Source organism: Ochotona curzoniae, unplaced genomic scaffold (assembly GCF_017591425.1).
Source record: "Ochotona curzoniae isolate NIBS_2020 unplaced genomic scaffold, NIBS_Ocur_1.0 contig_43, whole genome shotgun sequence".
Taxonomy (NCBI): Eukaryota; Metazoa; Chordata; class Mammalia; order Lagomorpha; family Ochotonidae; genus Ochotona; species Ochotona curzoniae.
The window spans coordinates 27,862,966-27,880,138 of NW_024466218.1; the positions used below are offsets into that span (position 1 = coordinate 27,862,966).

A 17,173-nucleotide genomic window follows, 5' to 3' on the forward strand; every position below is an offset into this window, starting at 1 on the left:
CCAGGGCTCCCCGCTGCGCACGCGGCCACATCGTACTCCGCCTCTGCTAGTGTGCCACCTACTTCCAGCGAGCAGAAAAGACGCACCTGCTGGCTGCGGACGCGCGCCGGAGCGGGGCGCTGCGTGGGAGATTCCCTGGAGCCCCGTCGGCCCTAGTGGCCGTCGCTGTGCCGGCACCAGCTCGGTGCCCTTGCTCCCGAATTCCCAGCAGGCTACCCCCAAGTGGTCAGTGTCCCTTGCGCGGACGCTGCTGGCAGCGTGTAGCCAAACCTACAGCCTCCGTAGGGAAGAGTCAAGAACCGTGGAAAGGGGTTCTTGGGAAAGCGTTGAAGGCTTACCGCGCGAGTCGCGTTCCCCTCGGGGATCTTTGAGACCGGAGCTGGTGCCTGCTCCTGGAAGCCGTGCGCTGCCGCGGCCGCCGCCTCTGCAAAGCGCTCTCTGAGGCAGCAAGCGTGAACCCCCGGCCCAGAAGAGTTTAACCACCCCTGATCACAAAGCGGTCTCAGCTGCAGCCTGAATTAGGGCCCGTTTTCCACCCCACCTGCGTCGCTGCTACTTCGCGATGAGACTGCCTGGAGCAGGTGAGGGGGCGGGGCGGAGGAGGGCTCCCTGCAGGGAGCTGCAAGAAAGTCCTTGCAGCGGCGGTGGGATTTTAAATGTGGCTCAGTGAGCTGTCCCCAGGAATTCAGCAGAGGTTCCATTACATGTACTGTGACAGGGAACTGCTTTGCACACCTGGTTATTTCAGCTACCATATTTAGCGTGGTTTCTTGGCCTCACTTTCCTTATTTAAGAAGCAGAGTAAGGACTCCCCATCGTGGTATAGTAGGCCAAGTCTCTGCTTGCAGCACCAGCGTCCCATATGGACAACTGTTGGAGTCTAGGCTGCTTCATTTATGATCCTGCTCCCTGTTTATGGCCTGGGAAAGCAGTGGAGGATGGCCCAGGTCCTTGGACCCCTGCACCATGTGGGAGACCCAGAAGAAGCTTCTGCCTCCTGGGTTCAGACTCAACCAGCTCCAGCCATGGCAATTTGGGGAGTTAAGCAGTGGATAGAAGATCTTTCTGTCTCTCCTTCTTTCTGTAAATCTGCCTTTCCAATTAAAAAGAAAAAAAAAACTTTTTTAAAAAAATGGAACTATTTGTATCTCCTAAACAGAACTTCTTAGAAGTTGTTCACTTGCAGGAAACCTTGAGTAAGCTGTAGCTACTGGGCCCGTTTCAGGGGTTCGGCTGTTTTAAGAATCAGCTTCCTAGGATGGGTCCCTGAAACCTAAGTAGGGCTTGCTCAATCGGCACCTAGGAGGGTGGTTTTGAAGAACATCCACTCTCCAGGGACAATGGAAAACAGAAGAGGAAGGGGGAGTCTGTGGAAAGGAGAGCAGAGTGGTCAGGGACATGACCTAAGAAAAGTGAAAGGAAAGCTCGTGGTGGGCTGGTCAAGGTCATGGGCATCCATGGCTGCCTTAAGGACTAGAGGGCAGAGCAGGTGTGGTGCTGGGAGGAGGTGTGTCTTCTGAGTGAGTAAGTTAGCCCTGTTGGAATGAAGGCCTTAAAGGATGAGACAGATTTGGATACCCTGCAGCCTGTGTTGGCTTATTATTATTGTCATTATTATTATTTCGTACACGTGGGAAAGTGCGGTTATTACCCCCTTACACCTGGTGAAGAACTGATTCCATGACCTCTCACCTCTCAGCCTGCTGTGTGCCAGGCAGGCACAGGTGGAGGTCTAGGGGTCCCCGCCCTAGTTTGCCATACCCTCTCATGGCCCAGTATCAGGACTGGTCCCTGAGGACACCCTCCCCTGTCCCCAGTCACCCTTTCCCAGGTGGGTTTCGGAAACTGGAGTGCGAACCCGGGTGGTGGATACCAGATCCTTGGTAGAGCTCACACAATCATTTTAGCCATTCTAGTGAGGCAGAGTATCTTTAGACCAGGAAAGGGACCTGGGGGACGGAGACTTTACTACGAACGATGGAATCCTTCCAAAGCAAAGGCTCTTGCTTCCACATCCCCAGTGTACACGCGTGGGGCGAAAGGGTCCTGTGGACCAGAGCTGCGGGAGTCTGGGAGACGCCAGGCGGGTGGCACCCCGCTCCCTGCTGGCAGTTTCTGCAGAATCCCATTTCGCGTGACATGGCGAAGCCGGCGCAAAACTTAGGAGTTCCTCCCCGCGCCCCAGAGCGGGCTCCAAGGCAGGGAGGACTGTAATGCCATGCGTCCAGGAAGGGAGGCAGCGCTCAGCGCCCCACATGCGCCTCACACCCCGTCCCTGCTTGGGTGCGGGGAAAGGCTGCTCCGCCGCAGTCCTCCGAGGACGAATGACACCAACCCCCGAGCGGACAGGCCTGCCACCAAGCCGGTGCCCGACACAGGGACCCGCAAAAATCCCAAGGGCGCGGGGATGCCAGGAGCCGCCTCCCACTGTTGCGCTCTCTGCCGGGACTGGGGAAAGCTCCAATTGCGGGGAAGGGTGCAGGCAATCACGAGGCTCTGGCGATTTTCCGCTGCCACCAAGTATCCCCAGAAAAAGGTCAGAAAATGCATAGGCCTCTGCTTTCCTCCCCTGCTCCAGAACGCCCGGGCCCGCGCACCCCATGTTCGCCATCCTGCGCGCTCCATCCGCGTCAAACCACAGCGAGCAGCAGCTCTTTAATGCTCCCAAAGACTGCAACTATAACAGGTCCGCAAATTCTAGGTTTCCTGCCTCCCCTTCCTCCCTGGTAACGGCTCATCCGGAATCGCCGTGCCACGTACGGGAACCGTCAAGGCCGAGAGGTTTAGTCCTTTGGGTCCAGGAGGCTCCGCAGCCTCTTCCCGCACAGCTGCAGGACCTGCAACCAGAGCGCATCCCGGATTCAAGCCTGGCCTGCCGCTGGCCAGCGGGACAGGGAAAGAAAAAGGCCAAGCATTGGGCCATGGAGAGAGGGCACAGGTGCAGCACGCGCAGCCGGCGTCCCTAAAGGGCTTGCCACGGCTTCCCGATGGCCTGGATGTGCTCCTTGGCTTTTAGGCGCAGCGCCGCGATGCTGCTGTTGCGAGGGTCCGCCTCGTCGAGCGGGAACTTGTCCCCGAAGCCCGGCCCGCAGGGGTAGGCAGGTGGCGGCGGCCCGAGCTGCTGCAGGCTGGGGCCCAGCGGCGGGGAGTTGAGGAACGGTGGTGGCGGCGGCGTGTAGCTGGCGGGCAGGCTCTGCGCCGGTGGCCCGAAGCCCGGCAGGCTCTGCAGGGCCGTGGCTCCCCCGCCGGGCAGTGACGGCCCGAGCCACGACTCCAGTGGCAGGGCACCCCCCGCCGGACCCCCGCCACTGCCACCGGCACCCGGGCCCGCCCCGAGGGGCGCCAGGGCGGCAGAGGGCGGCGAGCGGCTGAAGGAGAGGAGGGGCGGGTCCTGCAGCTTCATGGACGACACCTCCAGTTTCTCCTGCCGCCGCCACTTGGCCCGGCGGTTCTGGAACCACACCTGCAGGGAGAGAGCACAGCAGGGTCTGACCCGGAATTTCGGCTCCCAGCTTCCCCTTATTCTCCGTTTTCTCCTTTTGTGCAGACTTTTCCCTAAGTTCTTAACTTAGTGCAACTTTGTCCTTCCAGCACAGAAAACTCAGCCACAACGACTCTAGCCGCTGGTTCCTGGACTGCCCGTGCTGGGAGCTCGGTCTCTTCCCTTCACCCTTGTTCTCTCCCTCTTATACTTTCAAAAAAAATGATTTTTAAAGACCAGAAAGATTGCCAAGAATGCTTCCCTTCCCCCCTTGCAAACAGAGCAGAGCCAAGTGGCTGAGTCTGGAGAACTGTGAAAGAACGGTGGCCACGTTGGTTGCTTAAAGGGTGGGGGCTGTGAGGGGAGAAAGCAGCTCTGAGTCCAAAAGGAGGGTGAGAGGGGCTTCTAGAACTGAGAGAACAACACGTAGTGCCTGAATGGGGGGGGGGGGAGAGAGAGAGAGAGAAATTAGGAAGAGGCAAAGAGCAAAGATGTAGGGAGCCTGCCCCTTCTTACAGAAGGTTCATCTGGGTGCCCAAGACCCTGTGGGTCAGGAAAATACCAGATGTGTGCTGTTGGTGAAGAAAAGAAAAATTCAAACCTGGTGGGAGTTGGGGGGATCACCTGAACCCTGGTCCCTTCCCTCACCAGCACCTTTGGATCCGTTATCCAGGGACAAAGGACTAAAGATTTCCCTACTGCCGCTGTTCACATGGTAGCAGCCCTGCCTGCTACTCTGTCCTCACACACAGCTCCATCTGATTACATCAGTCATATGTCAAGAATGTAGTTAGGTCATGGCTATGCCATGGTGGGACACCAACATCCCATGTAAGCAGTGGTTGTGTCCCGGCTTCCCCACTTCTGATTCAGCTCCCTGCTTCACACCCAGTGTCAGATGCTGCCCCCATGTTTGGTTCCCTGACCTGGGAGAAGCTCCTGGTTTCAACCTGTGTCAGCACTGGCAGTTGAGGCCATCTGGGGAGTGAACCATGAAGAATGAAAGATTTCTCACACCCTCTCCATCTCCGTTCTCACTCTCTCTGTAACTCCGACTTTCAAAATAACAAATTTCATCTTTAAGAAGGAGCACAGCCACAGGCTGGGTGCTGTGCTGGTTGCAGAGCAGGCATAGACATGGTGCTCAAGAATCTCTTGCCAGAAAGAAGCCCTCAAGCAGAGGCACCAGGGAGCCACACACTCACTTGCTGGGGCTTCGAAGCCTTACTGCTCCTCTTCCCTCTCTGCCCTGCACCACCCTCCCTGAAAGCAGGTGCTAGAAGATTCTACCCCTTCCATGAAATAATTGTGGTATTGTGGTCTCAGATTAGGAGACACGGAACTGCCCTTGCTAGCTAATCCTGGGTGACATTTGGGGAATGGTTTTCAGTACCATGCAGTTGCCTCATTAATTCAACCCTAAACTTAAGCAGAAGAGACCCAAAGCTAGGACTTGTCTCTGACTTCTCTTGGGTACTGGTGACAGCATCACTCCCCTACACACACCTGAATATTTGCATTTCCTGGAAACCTAATTTATCCGATGAACACAGAAAGCCCAGCTCAGTTCCCTTGCCTCTCACCTCTCAGCTCCTGGGACATCAGCTCCCAGTGTCTTCGCTTTCAGGCCTGGAAAAACTCTCCCAATTTGGAACTCCTCCCGGATTTTTTCACAGATGACTAACAAATATATTTAAGGCTTTCAAATATTTTAATGATGAGGGATTAAAGAGAATTCAGCTTTAATTAAAGCCAAAAAAAAAAAAAAAACCCTTCTACAATAAAGAGAAAGAGCTTCTGAAGCACGGTGCCTGGAGTTGGGCTGGATGCGCACCAGCCTTGGGCAAATCCAAAGCTTCCACTGCTTTGGCAAAGACCCTGAAAAAGGGGTGGGGGTTCCAAACTCCTCCTGGTGTATTTGGGGGTTCCATTCTGTGGTATTTGGGGGTTTCATTCTGTGGACCTTGGAGCCTAGGACCCCGTCCACCCCTGTATCTGGCAATCCCTTTCCACCTTCTCTTTTCTATTCCCAGTGGGGTTTCCCCGGAGGGCAAGTCCTACTGTAAATTGGACCGGCCTGTCCGAAGGAGTTATGCAGGCGGATCAAGGCCCTCACTTTCCACCAAGTCCAGAGCACGCCCTCAACAAATGCGAGATCGCCCGGGTTATTTGAGGAGCTGTTAAGACCTTGTTCCCCGCCCCTCCTGGGTCCCTCCCGGTTCCTCCACCCAGGCGGGCGGCGCCTTACCTGGACCCGGACCTCAGGAAGGTTGACCTTGCCAGCCAGCTCCTCGCGGCTGTACACATCGGGGTAGTGGGACTTCTCGAATGCGCGCTCCAGCTCATGTAGCTGGTACGTGGTGAAAGTCGTGCGGTTGCGCCGATGCTTCTTCTTGGGCTGTTCCTCCTCAGACGGCTTCACGTCGTTGGCGGCCGGCCCACTTGGCAGCCCGGAGCTCGGGCGTACCTCCCCAGGTTCCTTGGGGCAGTAGGGGCGAGAAGCTGGGGCAACAAGGCCCAGAAGGGTCAAATGGACTCCCCTGGTTCAGGCTCCGAGCTACCCTGTTTTCCCGCGGGTGCTGACCAGCGCTACTGCTGGCAACTAGACGGGCCTAGGGAGGTGGGAGGTGAGGGTTACGAGGAGTGTCTAACGCTTTGCTCCTGCCACAGACAGAGACTCTCATCCCTGCGCCCAGGTGCCAGCTCTGCTGTCTTGCAGAACTTCTCGGCTTGGGCACAAGCCGAGGTGCACACTTACCGTCGTACTCCAGGGTGTGCACAGACCGGGGTTCTGTGTCTTCCCCCGCTTCCTTGGGATCAGTGGGGCTCACACCCAGCCTCCGATCGCGTTCCTTCACGCCCCGGGTGCTTCTCTCCGCCGGGAAAGCGCCAAGAATCCCGTCATCCTTGGTAAACCCCAAGATGGCCTCGATGCTGTGCAACCGAGAGGCGCTCCCGCCTGGGCTGCGGAGCAAGTGGCCCGCGAGCGAGAAGCTCCCGTCGGCCATGGCGGGCGCGCAGCCCGGCAGGTGCATGAGGAGCGCCCGAGGCGAGAAAAGACGTGCAGTTAGAAGGAGCTCCAAGAAAGCTCTCCCTGGTCAGCGATGGAACCTGACGGGCTACTTCCTAAGATCAAGCTTGGTGGACCATGCCCGCCCCGGCTGAGCCCACTGGTGGTGGGCGAACACTCGGCCCTGCCACCGACTCTGTCCCTGCAGAGATGGAAGTTCGATCGGGTCAGCTAGGGCTCCTGGCACTAACGGCTGGGAGCCGGTGGCCTCAGACTCCTCCCCTATCTCCGGGGACCCAGCCCCTTCTCTTGGACCCACCCCCCGCAGGGGGCGGGTCCTTGCCCTGCCACCCTGGGGGAGCGCTCGGAATGTCTCACCTCACCTCTTGATCCGCTCCAACCCTCACCAACGAGTCTCGGAGAAGGACAGGCCATCTACCCGAGGCTCCTTCTCCTCACCCTTCTGTGGCCCTAGGCGCGGCTCCCAGCTGCTAGCTCGGCTATGCGGGGGCTCCTGCTCTTGTCCGCCCCGGGGCCTGATCTCTCCCAGCTCCACAGCCAGGGGCGCACCACAGCCAGGGGCGCAGCCGGGGAGCTCAGAGATCCTCCCCGACACTTCCGTGGCTCCTGTGGGAATCCACGCGGCTCGGGATGCCCGGTCTCCCTCTCTCCTTCCCCTTTCTGCTCCAGCGCACTCCTCTCCAGGCTCGCTGGTCCCTCGTCCCAGCCGTCGGGTTTGTCTACTTATCTCTTTCAAGGGCTCCTCCTTGGCCCACTCACCGCTGGAGGCTCCAGGCTCAGCCGGCGGCGGGCGCATGTGCGCCCACGGTTCCAGCACCCTCAAGACCAGTCCCGAGTCTGACTTTCGGACTGTGCCTTGGAAGGGCAAGGTTCTGCCCCGCTGCCCCTGCTTGCCTCCCCCCCCCACACCCCCCCCCATCCCCGCCAAGCCAAGGGACCGCTGCCGCTGCGCACTGGGCAGGACCTCAGGCTGGCACTTGCATGAGGGTTCAGGGGTAATCCGATTGTGTTTGTCCCCCACATCCCCCTTACCTCCCTTAAGGGGGCCATGGAGGCTCGTGTGACCCAAGAGCGAGTCAGGTGGAGGAGGGAGCAGCGTGGCGCGGCGTGGGTGGACGCTGGCACCGGGAACCCTGCCAAGGCCAGATCCAGCCCCAACCCCCACAACAGGCAGCCACGGGCTCGCCCGGCATCTTCAACCCTCAGAAACAGAATGAAAACACCTTGCAACCATCACATCAAACAGCAAGGATCGGGCCTGTCTAGAAAGGCAAGGCAGAGAAACACACACTTGCTCCCATGGTCTAGCTTTAAATTAGGGTTACAAGGACAGTTTGCTAAGGACAAGTGAGTACATTAAGGATTTGTTAAAGGGTTAACTCTCCGTGATGGGCATATGGAATGGAGAGTGGCCCATTTGTATTAACCAAGCTATTTTTTTTCAAATATTTGTTTTATTTTTTAATTGAAAATGTTATGGAAATAGAAGGAGAGAGGTAGAGAGGAGGAGGAGAGAGAAAGAGAGACCTTCCACCCCCTGCTTCACTTCGCAAATGGCAGCAACAGCCTGAGCCTGTCAGAAGCTGGGAGCCAGGAGTCTCTTGTGTTTTCCATATGCACAGCCCAAGGACTTGAGCCATTTCTATTATCTCCTCAGGCCATAAACAGGGAGCTGGATTGCAAGTGGAGCAGCTGGGACTCAAACCTGCACCCACGTGGGGATGCCAGTGCCAAATCTCCCCATTTTTAGATCAGCTCTATGAAATAAACAAAAAGTGGTATTGTAATAAGTACAAATGGGACTATTTGGGGGGTGGGCCCTGGGAGCAGCAGTTAAGATCTGCTTGAAATGCCCAACATCCCAAAACGTAGCTGTTTCCAACCCAGCTTCCTGCCAGTTCAACACTCTCCCAGGTAACAGGTAATGGCCCACAGGGGAGATCCTGACCATGCTTCTGGCTCTCGACTTCCAGGTGGTTAGTCCTGGCTATTGGGGGCAGAGGAGGTTGGAGGTACAGAGATTTGGCACAAGAACTAGCAGGTGGAAAAATCTCTCTCTGCCTTTCAAATAAAATTTTGAAAAAGTGAATGCAAGGAATTTTAACAAGAAATTTAACTACTCAATCAAATCAGAAGTTATTTTTAAGGCAGACGAAATGAACAGCACCTCAGAGTTGTATGTATCCCTTTGTAATTATGGGGTCCCATTTTATGGGGCTTGAACTAGGGTGCTACCATCCACTTGCGGAATCAGGATGGAGTTGTGGCTTCAGCTCAGCCCAGCCTTGACCCCAGAGGGCCTTTCAGCAGTGAACCAATGGATGAGAGCTTTCCCTCTGTGTGTCTCTGCGAAAATCAACCGATCAAATAAGAACGCTGGGATTTGTTTTGTTTTGTTTTTTCAAGTCTACGGAGTGTAGCCCTTGTGTCCTGGGACCTAGGTGACTTTTCCAGTCCTGGGGGATGAAGGCTGTCTGGTATCCCCCTCGGGCTCTCCAAGGCTGGCAGTGACCTGGTGCCACCCAAGGTCTCACATGCCAGGTATGAAGCCCAGGTGGCTGTGGGACTGTGGCCCTGGTGAGCAATGGACAGCCATCAGGGGCAATTCATTGCTGTTTGTTGCATCCCCACATGACTGGGCATGCTTTCTGTGGAAACTTCCCCAATATTGCATTGATCTCTTTAATCACCGCTAAACGAGGATTGGCACCGGTTTCCTAAGCCCCTGCCCACACGCGGCTATGGGGTTTAGGGACTTGTTTTCCAAAGTCTGTTCCCTTTGGAACTGCCCAGCTCTCCTTAATAGGTCCTGTTGAAGTGAGCTTTTATTTACTGTTTATTTCAGAGTCTGGGGAGAGAAGCAGCAGGGGCCTGTGGGACAGAGCAGGACAAGAGGAGGTTGGGGCCTCCTTTGTGCAGGACATAAAGGGCCAGTCAATAGCTTTGTGGGCACAGTGGAGGGTACTCCAAGCAATCAGCCGGGGGTCATTGTTAGGGGCTAATCTACATGTGTATTTCCCAGGAACTCGATTAGAGCAAATGAATGGACTGGCCATGTCCCTAATTCTCCCAGCCCAGAGCTGCCTCTTTCCAGCAGTTACGCCAGTTCATAATCAGCCCAGCTTCAGCAAAAGTGGGAGCCTGGCTTCTGAACTCTACCTCTGTTACATGCATCAATTCATTAGCCGGATCAAAGAGGGTGGCGGCTCCCACCTGCGGGCTGACCTTAGCCCATTAAACTTGGCACAGTTTGGAGAAATATGTTCATGAAAGTGGGGAAGTTGCGGGATAAAATGACTTTGATTCTGAGTATGTATAAGCAGTCCAGGGCCTGGGAGTGTTCTTGGGCCATCCTAGGACAGGTGGATATGGATTCCTTGTGCCTTTGGTGGGGCAGGAGAAGGTGTCTATGAATTAATCCGGCCACAGCCTCTAGTAATTTCATCCATCAGCTATATTTTACATTTTGGTGAAATAAAAGGTCTACTTACGGGGCTATGAGATATTAATTCAGAAGTGCGTGGAATCCATCCTCCTGTTGCTGTGTGGACTATCTCTTGAGTAGATGCGATTTAATCCCGAGTCACCCCACAATAGAGAGCCAGCTTCTCCTGCTAGCTGACACATGTTCAAGGAAGACAACTTTAGTTTTAGCTAAAACAGAACATACAAATCCTATGATCACTAATCACAACACTCAGCGGTCCACGCACTCTGAAGTTCACCAACTCCAACTAAGAGTTAAAACATACATGTTAAGAGCTAGTCATTTTTATTTGAAGTGCTTATTTTTTTTTTCATCTATTTGAGAGTAGAATTACAGAGAAAGAGGGCGAGCTGCTTCCTTCCATCCACTGATGCACACTCCAAAAGCCTGTGACAGTCAGGAGCCAGGAGCTCCCTGCATGTGGATGGCTGGGCCCCAAGCACTGGAGCCCTTGCCTGCTGCCTCCCAGGATGCACAAGCAGGGACCTGGATCAGAAGCAAATGTGCTGGAACTCAAACTACTGGCCCTCTCCTGTGGGATGCACACTTCCAAGAGCTGGCTGAACCTGCTGTGCCACAATGCCTGCCCCTAAGAGCTTTTATTTATTGACACTAACTGTATGCAAGTGAATATTGGCCACTTTCTCTGTAGTGGAGCCCAACTATGTGTGAATTTTTAAAGTACTGAATAGTGGATTACCAAATTTCATCCTTATCAAAACACTATGAGGTGGACACTATTATTATCTCCACTTTCCAGGTTAGGAACGGGTTGCTCAAGACATGCGGTTGACTTCAGGTGGAGCCAGGATTTGAACCCAGGAGTTTTATTCCGGAATGTGTCCCTCTAATCATCATGAGTATTATTTCTCACTAGGCTGTGTGTGTATTAAGAGGTGCATGTCCATTTTCCATTGACTACAGGAGAACTAGAAAGTAAATTGGAACAAGACACTTTGGAAGGCAAGGATGACAGAAATAAAGCAGGTATGTGCGTCTAGTCTATTGTTGGTTGCAATGATAACAGATCCACTTAAAAATAACTTAAATATGCTTTTGAACTTTCCTTTCCAAGGTTTTCTCCAAATAACTCCATAATTAGTGACAATAGAGTTCCAAACATTTGTTTTTAATACTGTGAATTCTCGCCATACGTTGTGTTTACCTAATTTGAAATGCTTGGGACCAAAAGTGCTTCAAATTTGGGGTGTGTTTCAGATTTTAAAGTCATTGCGTATCTGTAGTGTCTTGAGAACAGATCCAAGAATAAACAGGAGATTCATTTTCGGTTTACACATTCCTTACACACTCAATCTGAACATAACTGGATACATTGGTTTTTAGTGGCCCTACATTTAGAATCGGTACAAACACAAGGAAGTTACTTGTTGTGTGACTCCCTCATCACTTACCAACCCAGTTACCTCGGTTCTGCGTTTGCTTTCACAGCTGATGCAAGTTCAAGTATCCTCTGTGTAAGGGGAAAAAAATCACGTGGCAGCAGACTGCAGGGCATCTTGGTAAACATCTGATCCCTCCTGTCCTCTGGTGAGTTGACTGGCTTGGGACAGCCGCTGGGTAACATCTCCTTTCAGCCCAGCTCAATGATTCTCATCCATAGCTTGAAAGCAGCTTTTCTGGGACTGTTGCCACCACATTAATTAGCATACACCAAGAACCAGGGTCTTCCCCTCAACTAATGGTTTTCAAACATCTACTAGCAGATCGTTAAATAAAACAGAAAGTGATTTTTTAACATTTCTCATAAAAAAAGAACAAAAACCATCATCAATATATTGAGATGTCCAGTTTTTTTTTTCCTGAAATGGAAATTTCATTGTGATCTTAGAACACGTATATAAAAGTGGCAAACTTGGATTTCTGCCAAAGAAATAGACCTTCTTTTTCAGTTGTCAGGAGCAAAGCTATATTAAGATAATTCCTCTTTACTTGTTTTCTAATTAAACTAATTGAATTCAGAGTGACTAGGGGAAGCACTAGAGACATTTATCTCGAGGGGATGATGGTCTTGAAGCTCCTCAATCCTCTTAGGGTGCTAAGAAGGCAAATCCAAGGACACTCACTGTGCAACAGCCTTGACCCAACCCCCAGCCAGGCCTAAGAGCTCCAGCATGCTCTTTCCCTCTTGCTTTAATTTAAAACTATTTTCATTTCTTTTAAAGGCAGAGAGAGGGAGAGAGATACGTTATCCACCAATTCACTCTCCAGGTGCTCTCAATAGCCTGAGTTGGGATGGACTAAAGCAGGTAGCTCCTCAGTTCAGTGGGGTCTCCCACGTGTGCGGAAGGGTCCCAAGAACTTGAGCCATTGTGGTTGCCTTTCAGGCAGTGCATCAGCAGAAGGCTGGAATTGGAAGCGGAGCTGGGTCTTAAATTTAAAAGACTCTGATATGGAAAACAGGCTTCCCCACGCAGCAGCTTACTTGCAGTCCCAATGCCTTCTGTTCTCGGTGAAAGAAGAGTTAACAGGGAGCCAGCTCTGTTCACAAGCATTTATTGATCAAGGCATGCACACGGCAAGGCGGGGGTCTAAGAAGTCACCTGGTCTCCAGTTTTTCACAACCGTTGGTTTTCTCTCTACCTCAACGCCAGCTCCTTCTCGATATCCTCTGCAGATTCACCCCTGACTTTGACCTTTCAAACTGAGAAGTCCTGACTCTCCTCTTCCTGTCTCCCTTCCTTAACAATTACCCACCCCAGGCCTCTCTTCTGTCTGCAGGTGCACCTGGTTATCTGCCTGTGTGGGAGTGAGTACCGCCATGTTAGCATGTTGCAATGTGAAAAGAAACTCCATCCCAAACCTGTTCTTTCCCCATCTGCCTCATGTTTAGGAAGGTCTGTTCCATCCCCTCATGGTTTTTAGGCTTAACCACAATTTCTCTTTTTTAGTTGCAGATAGTCTAACTTCAAATGGTGGACAGATCCCAGTGGCTTGTCAGCATCTCCAGCCTGGTGGAAGCCACCATTACATCTCTCCAGACTCATCCCACCCACCCCCTAATATCTCTTCTCAACATGGAAGCCAAAGAGGTCCTTTGAACACATATCCAAGCATGTCAATCATTGTGATGACCCCTGCTTGGACCTTTGCAATGGTTCCCCGTTGCCTTAAAGTCTTTGAGTGTCTCACCAAGTCCTGCACGACCCAATTGCCCCAACCTCACCTCATGCTCCTCTTTCTCTTGCCGCATCAGATTCAGCTCCTGCTCCTGTGTCTGCCTCTCTGTTTGTGGAGCACACCTGGGGCCTTGACCTTGGGTGTTGCTTTTGCTGCCATATATTGTCTCTGATGACTTTGGGGCTAACTTCCTTAGTCCCTTCAAGCCTTTGATTAGATATTGCTGCTCCTTGGGGTCTCCCCTGACCACTCTATGAACACCCATACCTTGATGCTCTGGATGTTTTTTTTACAATATAGAATGGGCCTCCCACTCAGTCTCCAGCAGGCACCAGTGGCCTGCTGGAATTATCAGCGTCCCACCTGGTCTCCTTTAGTACATGCATTTGGAGTTACCACCTCATTAGGACACACCGAGTTCCCATGTGTGTACCAACTCAAGTTTATTTCATTTACAAAGTGATTTTGCTGACAGAGAATGATTCAACATCAGAATTGCAGGTCTGTGGGGATCATGAAGGTGGCCTACAAACAACTGAATTTTGTTGTTTAATTGGTCACTTGTTTTACACAGACAGTTCTTGCCTCCAAAGGGTTCCTGTGTGATAAGGGACCCTAGCCCCTCCTGCTCAGTGTGCCATTGCTAAGACCCTGTGGTGAGAGTTGCTGCCAGCTTTTAGTCGTCAGTTGAGATTTCACCACATGGGCACTCTCACACTTCCATAATCACCATCATTTTGGAGACAAACATTAGCTTTCCACACAGCATGTCCAGAGAAGTAATTATAGCACAAGTCTGTCTTGTGAACTTAAATCTGTAAGTCTGCTTTACATTACATATTCATTCTTTTTTCCAACCAATGATGGCTGCTTTTTTTTTTAAGAACACAATTCTTTAAAAAAAAAAAAAGATTTATTTATGATACTTGAAAGTGAGAATGACTGAGAGAGATACAGGGAGACACTTATTTATTTACTTATTCCCAAAATTGTTGCATGACCACAGCTAGTCTGGTCCAAAGCTAGGAGCCAGGAGCTTCTTCCAGGTCTCCCATGTGGGTGCAGAGGCCCACACACTTTCCCAGACCATTGAGAGGGAGCTGGATCAGAAGTGGAGCAGCCAGGACATGAACTGGCACCCATATGGGATGTTGGTGCCACAGGTTTAGATCAGCCTGCTACACCAATAGCACCAGCCTCCTGGTTGGCTTCTTAAAATAGGAGGCTTTGCACGTTTGCCCTTTGCTGAAGGTTAGGTCATTCGACACACTGTGTTCAGTTTCCTCCATCTAGCAGCATGTCAAAATGTCCTAGCTATTTGAAGCTGAGTAATGTTGCATTGGGTTAGAGAGCTAAGTCTGGTTAACCAGTCATGCATCCATCAACTGGAGTTGCTTCCACATGTTCGCCCCTGTGAATAAGAGCTACCTTGAGCACAAACGTACCAACATTGAGTCCCTACTGTCAATTCTTTGCCTGGGTCATGTGGTAATTCTATGTTTAGAGAGAGAAAGAAAAAGAATCTTTCATCTAGTGATTCACTCCCCAAGTGGCCACAAAAGACATGGTTGGGGCAAGCTGAAACCAGGAGCCAGGAATACCAGCCAAGTCTCCTAGGAGGCTGGCAAGGACCAAATACTTGGACCATGATATGGGATGCCATTATTTTCTCCAGAGGCAGCTTAAATGACCTGCATCACAATGGCTGGCAAGGAATTAGCCTTCTGTTAGCCTTCTGTCAGCCTTCCTGCTATTCTTAGTTGCTTTCCTTCCACGTTTCAATCTGTAGCTAGCCAGCCAGCCAGTCAACCACCATGCAAGGCTGGGACTCAGATCATGGCACTCTGTGCAGTACCCCATCCTAAGGTTCCCTCTTTTGCTTAGGCGACATCCAAACTCCTGGCACTACTCCCTCACGTCTGCCCCTCCCCCATGTCTGCAGGCCTCTTGCAGAACATTCTGGCCATTTCTCTACCCTGCTCAGGGTTTACTGAGCCAAAGCCACCCTGACCTTTTCCTTCTCTCTTGAAATCTCCCAAGCCCTTCCCTACCCCAGGACTCTTACACTTCTGACTCTGCCTCAAGCCAACTCACATGATCTTGCAGGTCCTTCTGCCCATAGGAGCTACCACTCCGCAAAATACTTACTATCTCTTGTGTGTCTATTACCTGTCCTCCCCACCATTAGAATCTGCCTGTTATGAGAATAAGGCCTGTATCTCTCAGCTCCCCAGCATCCAGCGCCTGTGCCACAGCCAGCGCAGGTTGATTGAATGGGTGACTACGGGAGTAGGAGCTTCTTCACTGGTTTAGTGAAGTAGTGAAGTGACCTGTTTTATTTCATACTGCAACTCATTGGCACAAGTATACCATTTTTCCACATTCTTCTATTAAGTCATCTGGAGATTTTCGAAAATATTAATTTTCCCATTTTCACATTTCCCATGTGTTTGGAACACATCAAACTGCTTTGTTTTCCTTCTCAAATGGTCCCCCAGCAATCATTTGATCACTTTCAAAAGACATTGCAATCCAATCCAGTCTTGTTAACATCAGCACTGGCTGGAGTTTCCTCTGCCGCCTTTGATGTTAGGGTTCATTAACTGGGGGTTCCCAGGGACTGCCACAGCCGCCTTGTTCAGCTGTTGTCACTGGCAGTGGGAATGTCATACTTTGGCTACCACGACATCTACAATTCCTGTAGACTGTTCGCTGTAATAGATTTTGCAGTTTACTATGGTTTTAGGACCATTTGTCTATTTTTATTGTGCTTTCTCCTTTGACCTCTTAAGCCCTGAAAATGCTGACCCTATATGTTCTGATGAATCTAATTAGCCCCTCTTGGCCCAAATGCTTTCAAGCGCGTTTGCAAGGTACTTCTAGAAGTACCTCTATTCAAGTGCCAGGAGCTGTGCGCATTGTCAAATCAATGAAGTGATCCTGAAAGGCACAAAACTTGGAAATCCTTAAAGGCCTCTGAAATAGCTTAAGAAAACAAGCAAACATCCCTCTGTACCTGGGTACTATCTTTTTATGCTTCCCGAAATTTGACACCACCTAGGAATGCCTGTAATTAATAGATGGAGTACTGAAAATATAGTCTACTGAAAATAGCAGTGCTTTTGAATGAGGTAAAAATGCTAAACTTTATTGCATATCAATTTCTTACATGAGTCTTCATATTGCTTGTTAGGTTTGAAAGTTATCCAAAATAAAGTGAAAAAAGACTGAAAAATTACAAGATCTTTGAGTCTGATTTTCACTATGTATGAATCTATTCTATTACTCAAGTGTCATTCTTGTGATTGACAAAATTGATTATGTTAATTTAGATGAAAACACAGGAATGACTCAGCTACTCCTCCGTGGGGAATAATTAGAACCAGGACCATCACTTAGGGAATGGACCAGCTCATAGAAGATCTTTCTCTCTGTCTCCCCTTCTCTGTGTAAATCTGACTTTCCAATAAAAAGAAATAAATCTTAAAAAAAAAAAACAGGGCCATGGGCAGACTCTTTTCTTTTTAAAGATTTATTTTATTTTTATCGGAAGGTCAGATATAAAGAGAGGAGGAGAGACAGAGAGAAAGATCTTCTGTCCAATGATTCACTCTGCAAGCAGGCACAACAGTCAGAGTTGAGTCAATCCAAAGTCAGGAGCGAAGAGCCTCTTCCGGGTCTCCCACATGGGCACAGGGTCCCAAGGTTTTGGGCCGTCCTCGACTACCTTCCCAAGCCCCAAGCAGGGAGCTGGATGGGAAGTGGAGCAGTTGGGATCAGAATCGGCGCCCATATGGGATCCCAGTGCATTCAAGGCGAGGACTTTAGCCACTAGTCTATTGTGCTGGGTCCAGGCAGACTCTTATATACCACATCACTGGTGATGTTATCCAAGCAATCAAAACATACAAGTCACTCAAGGGGCCATCCTTGGAGGAATGGGTAAGTGCAAGGTGGTGTATGCTTTATCATTATTCACCCTGTGGAAGGAAAGTCACCATGAAACCTTGAAGACACCATGCTAAGTGAAATGACC

The 17,173-nt window shown here is 51.1% G+C and overlaps 1 protein-coding gene across 1 annotated transcript; it reads right to left on the reverse strand.

Moving 5' to 3' along the window:
* Positions 1-2,962: 2,962 nt before the first annotated feature.
* RAX (retina and anterior neural fold homeobox) lies at positions 2,963-6,516 on the reverse strand. Its single transcript, XM_040984743.1, has 3 exons — positions 6,240-6,516; positions 5,730-5,983; positions 2,963-3,463 (listed from the first exon to the last, which is right to left on the reverse strand). The coding sequence occupies exons 1-3, from the start codon at positions 6,514-6,516 to the stop codon at positions 2,963-2,965; spliced, it is 1,032 nt and encodes a 343-aa protein (XP_040840677.1).
* Between the last annotated feature and the right edge of the window lie 10,657 nt (positions 6,517-17,173).

Coding starts and splice junctions, on each gene's coding strand:
- RAX (XM_040984743.1), bottom strand. CDS start 6,516: ATGCACCTGCCGGGCTGCGCGCCCGCCATGGCCGACGGGAGCTTCTCG. Junction 5,984..6,239: donor GCACACCCTGGAGTACGACG/GTAAGTGTGCAC, acceptor TTGTTGCCCCAG/CTTCTCGCCCCTACTGCCCC. Junction 3,464..5,729: donor TTCCTGAGGTCCGGGTCCAG/GTAAGGCGCCGC, acceptor CTCTCCCTGCAG/GTGTGGTTCCAGAACCGCCG.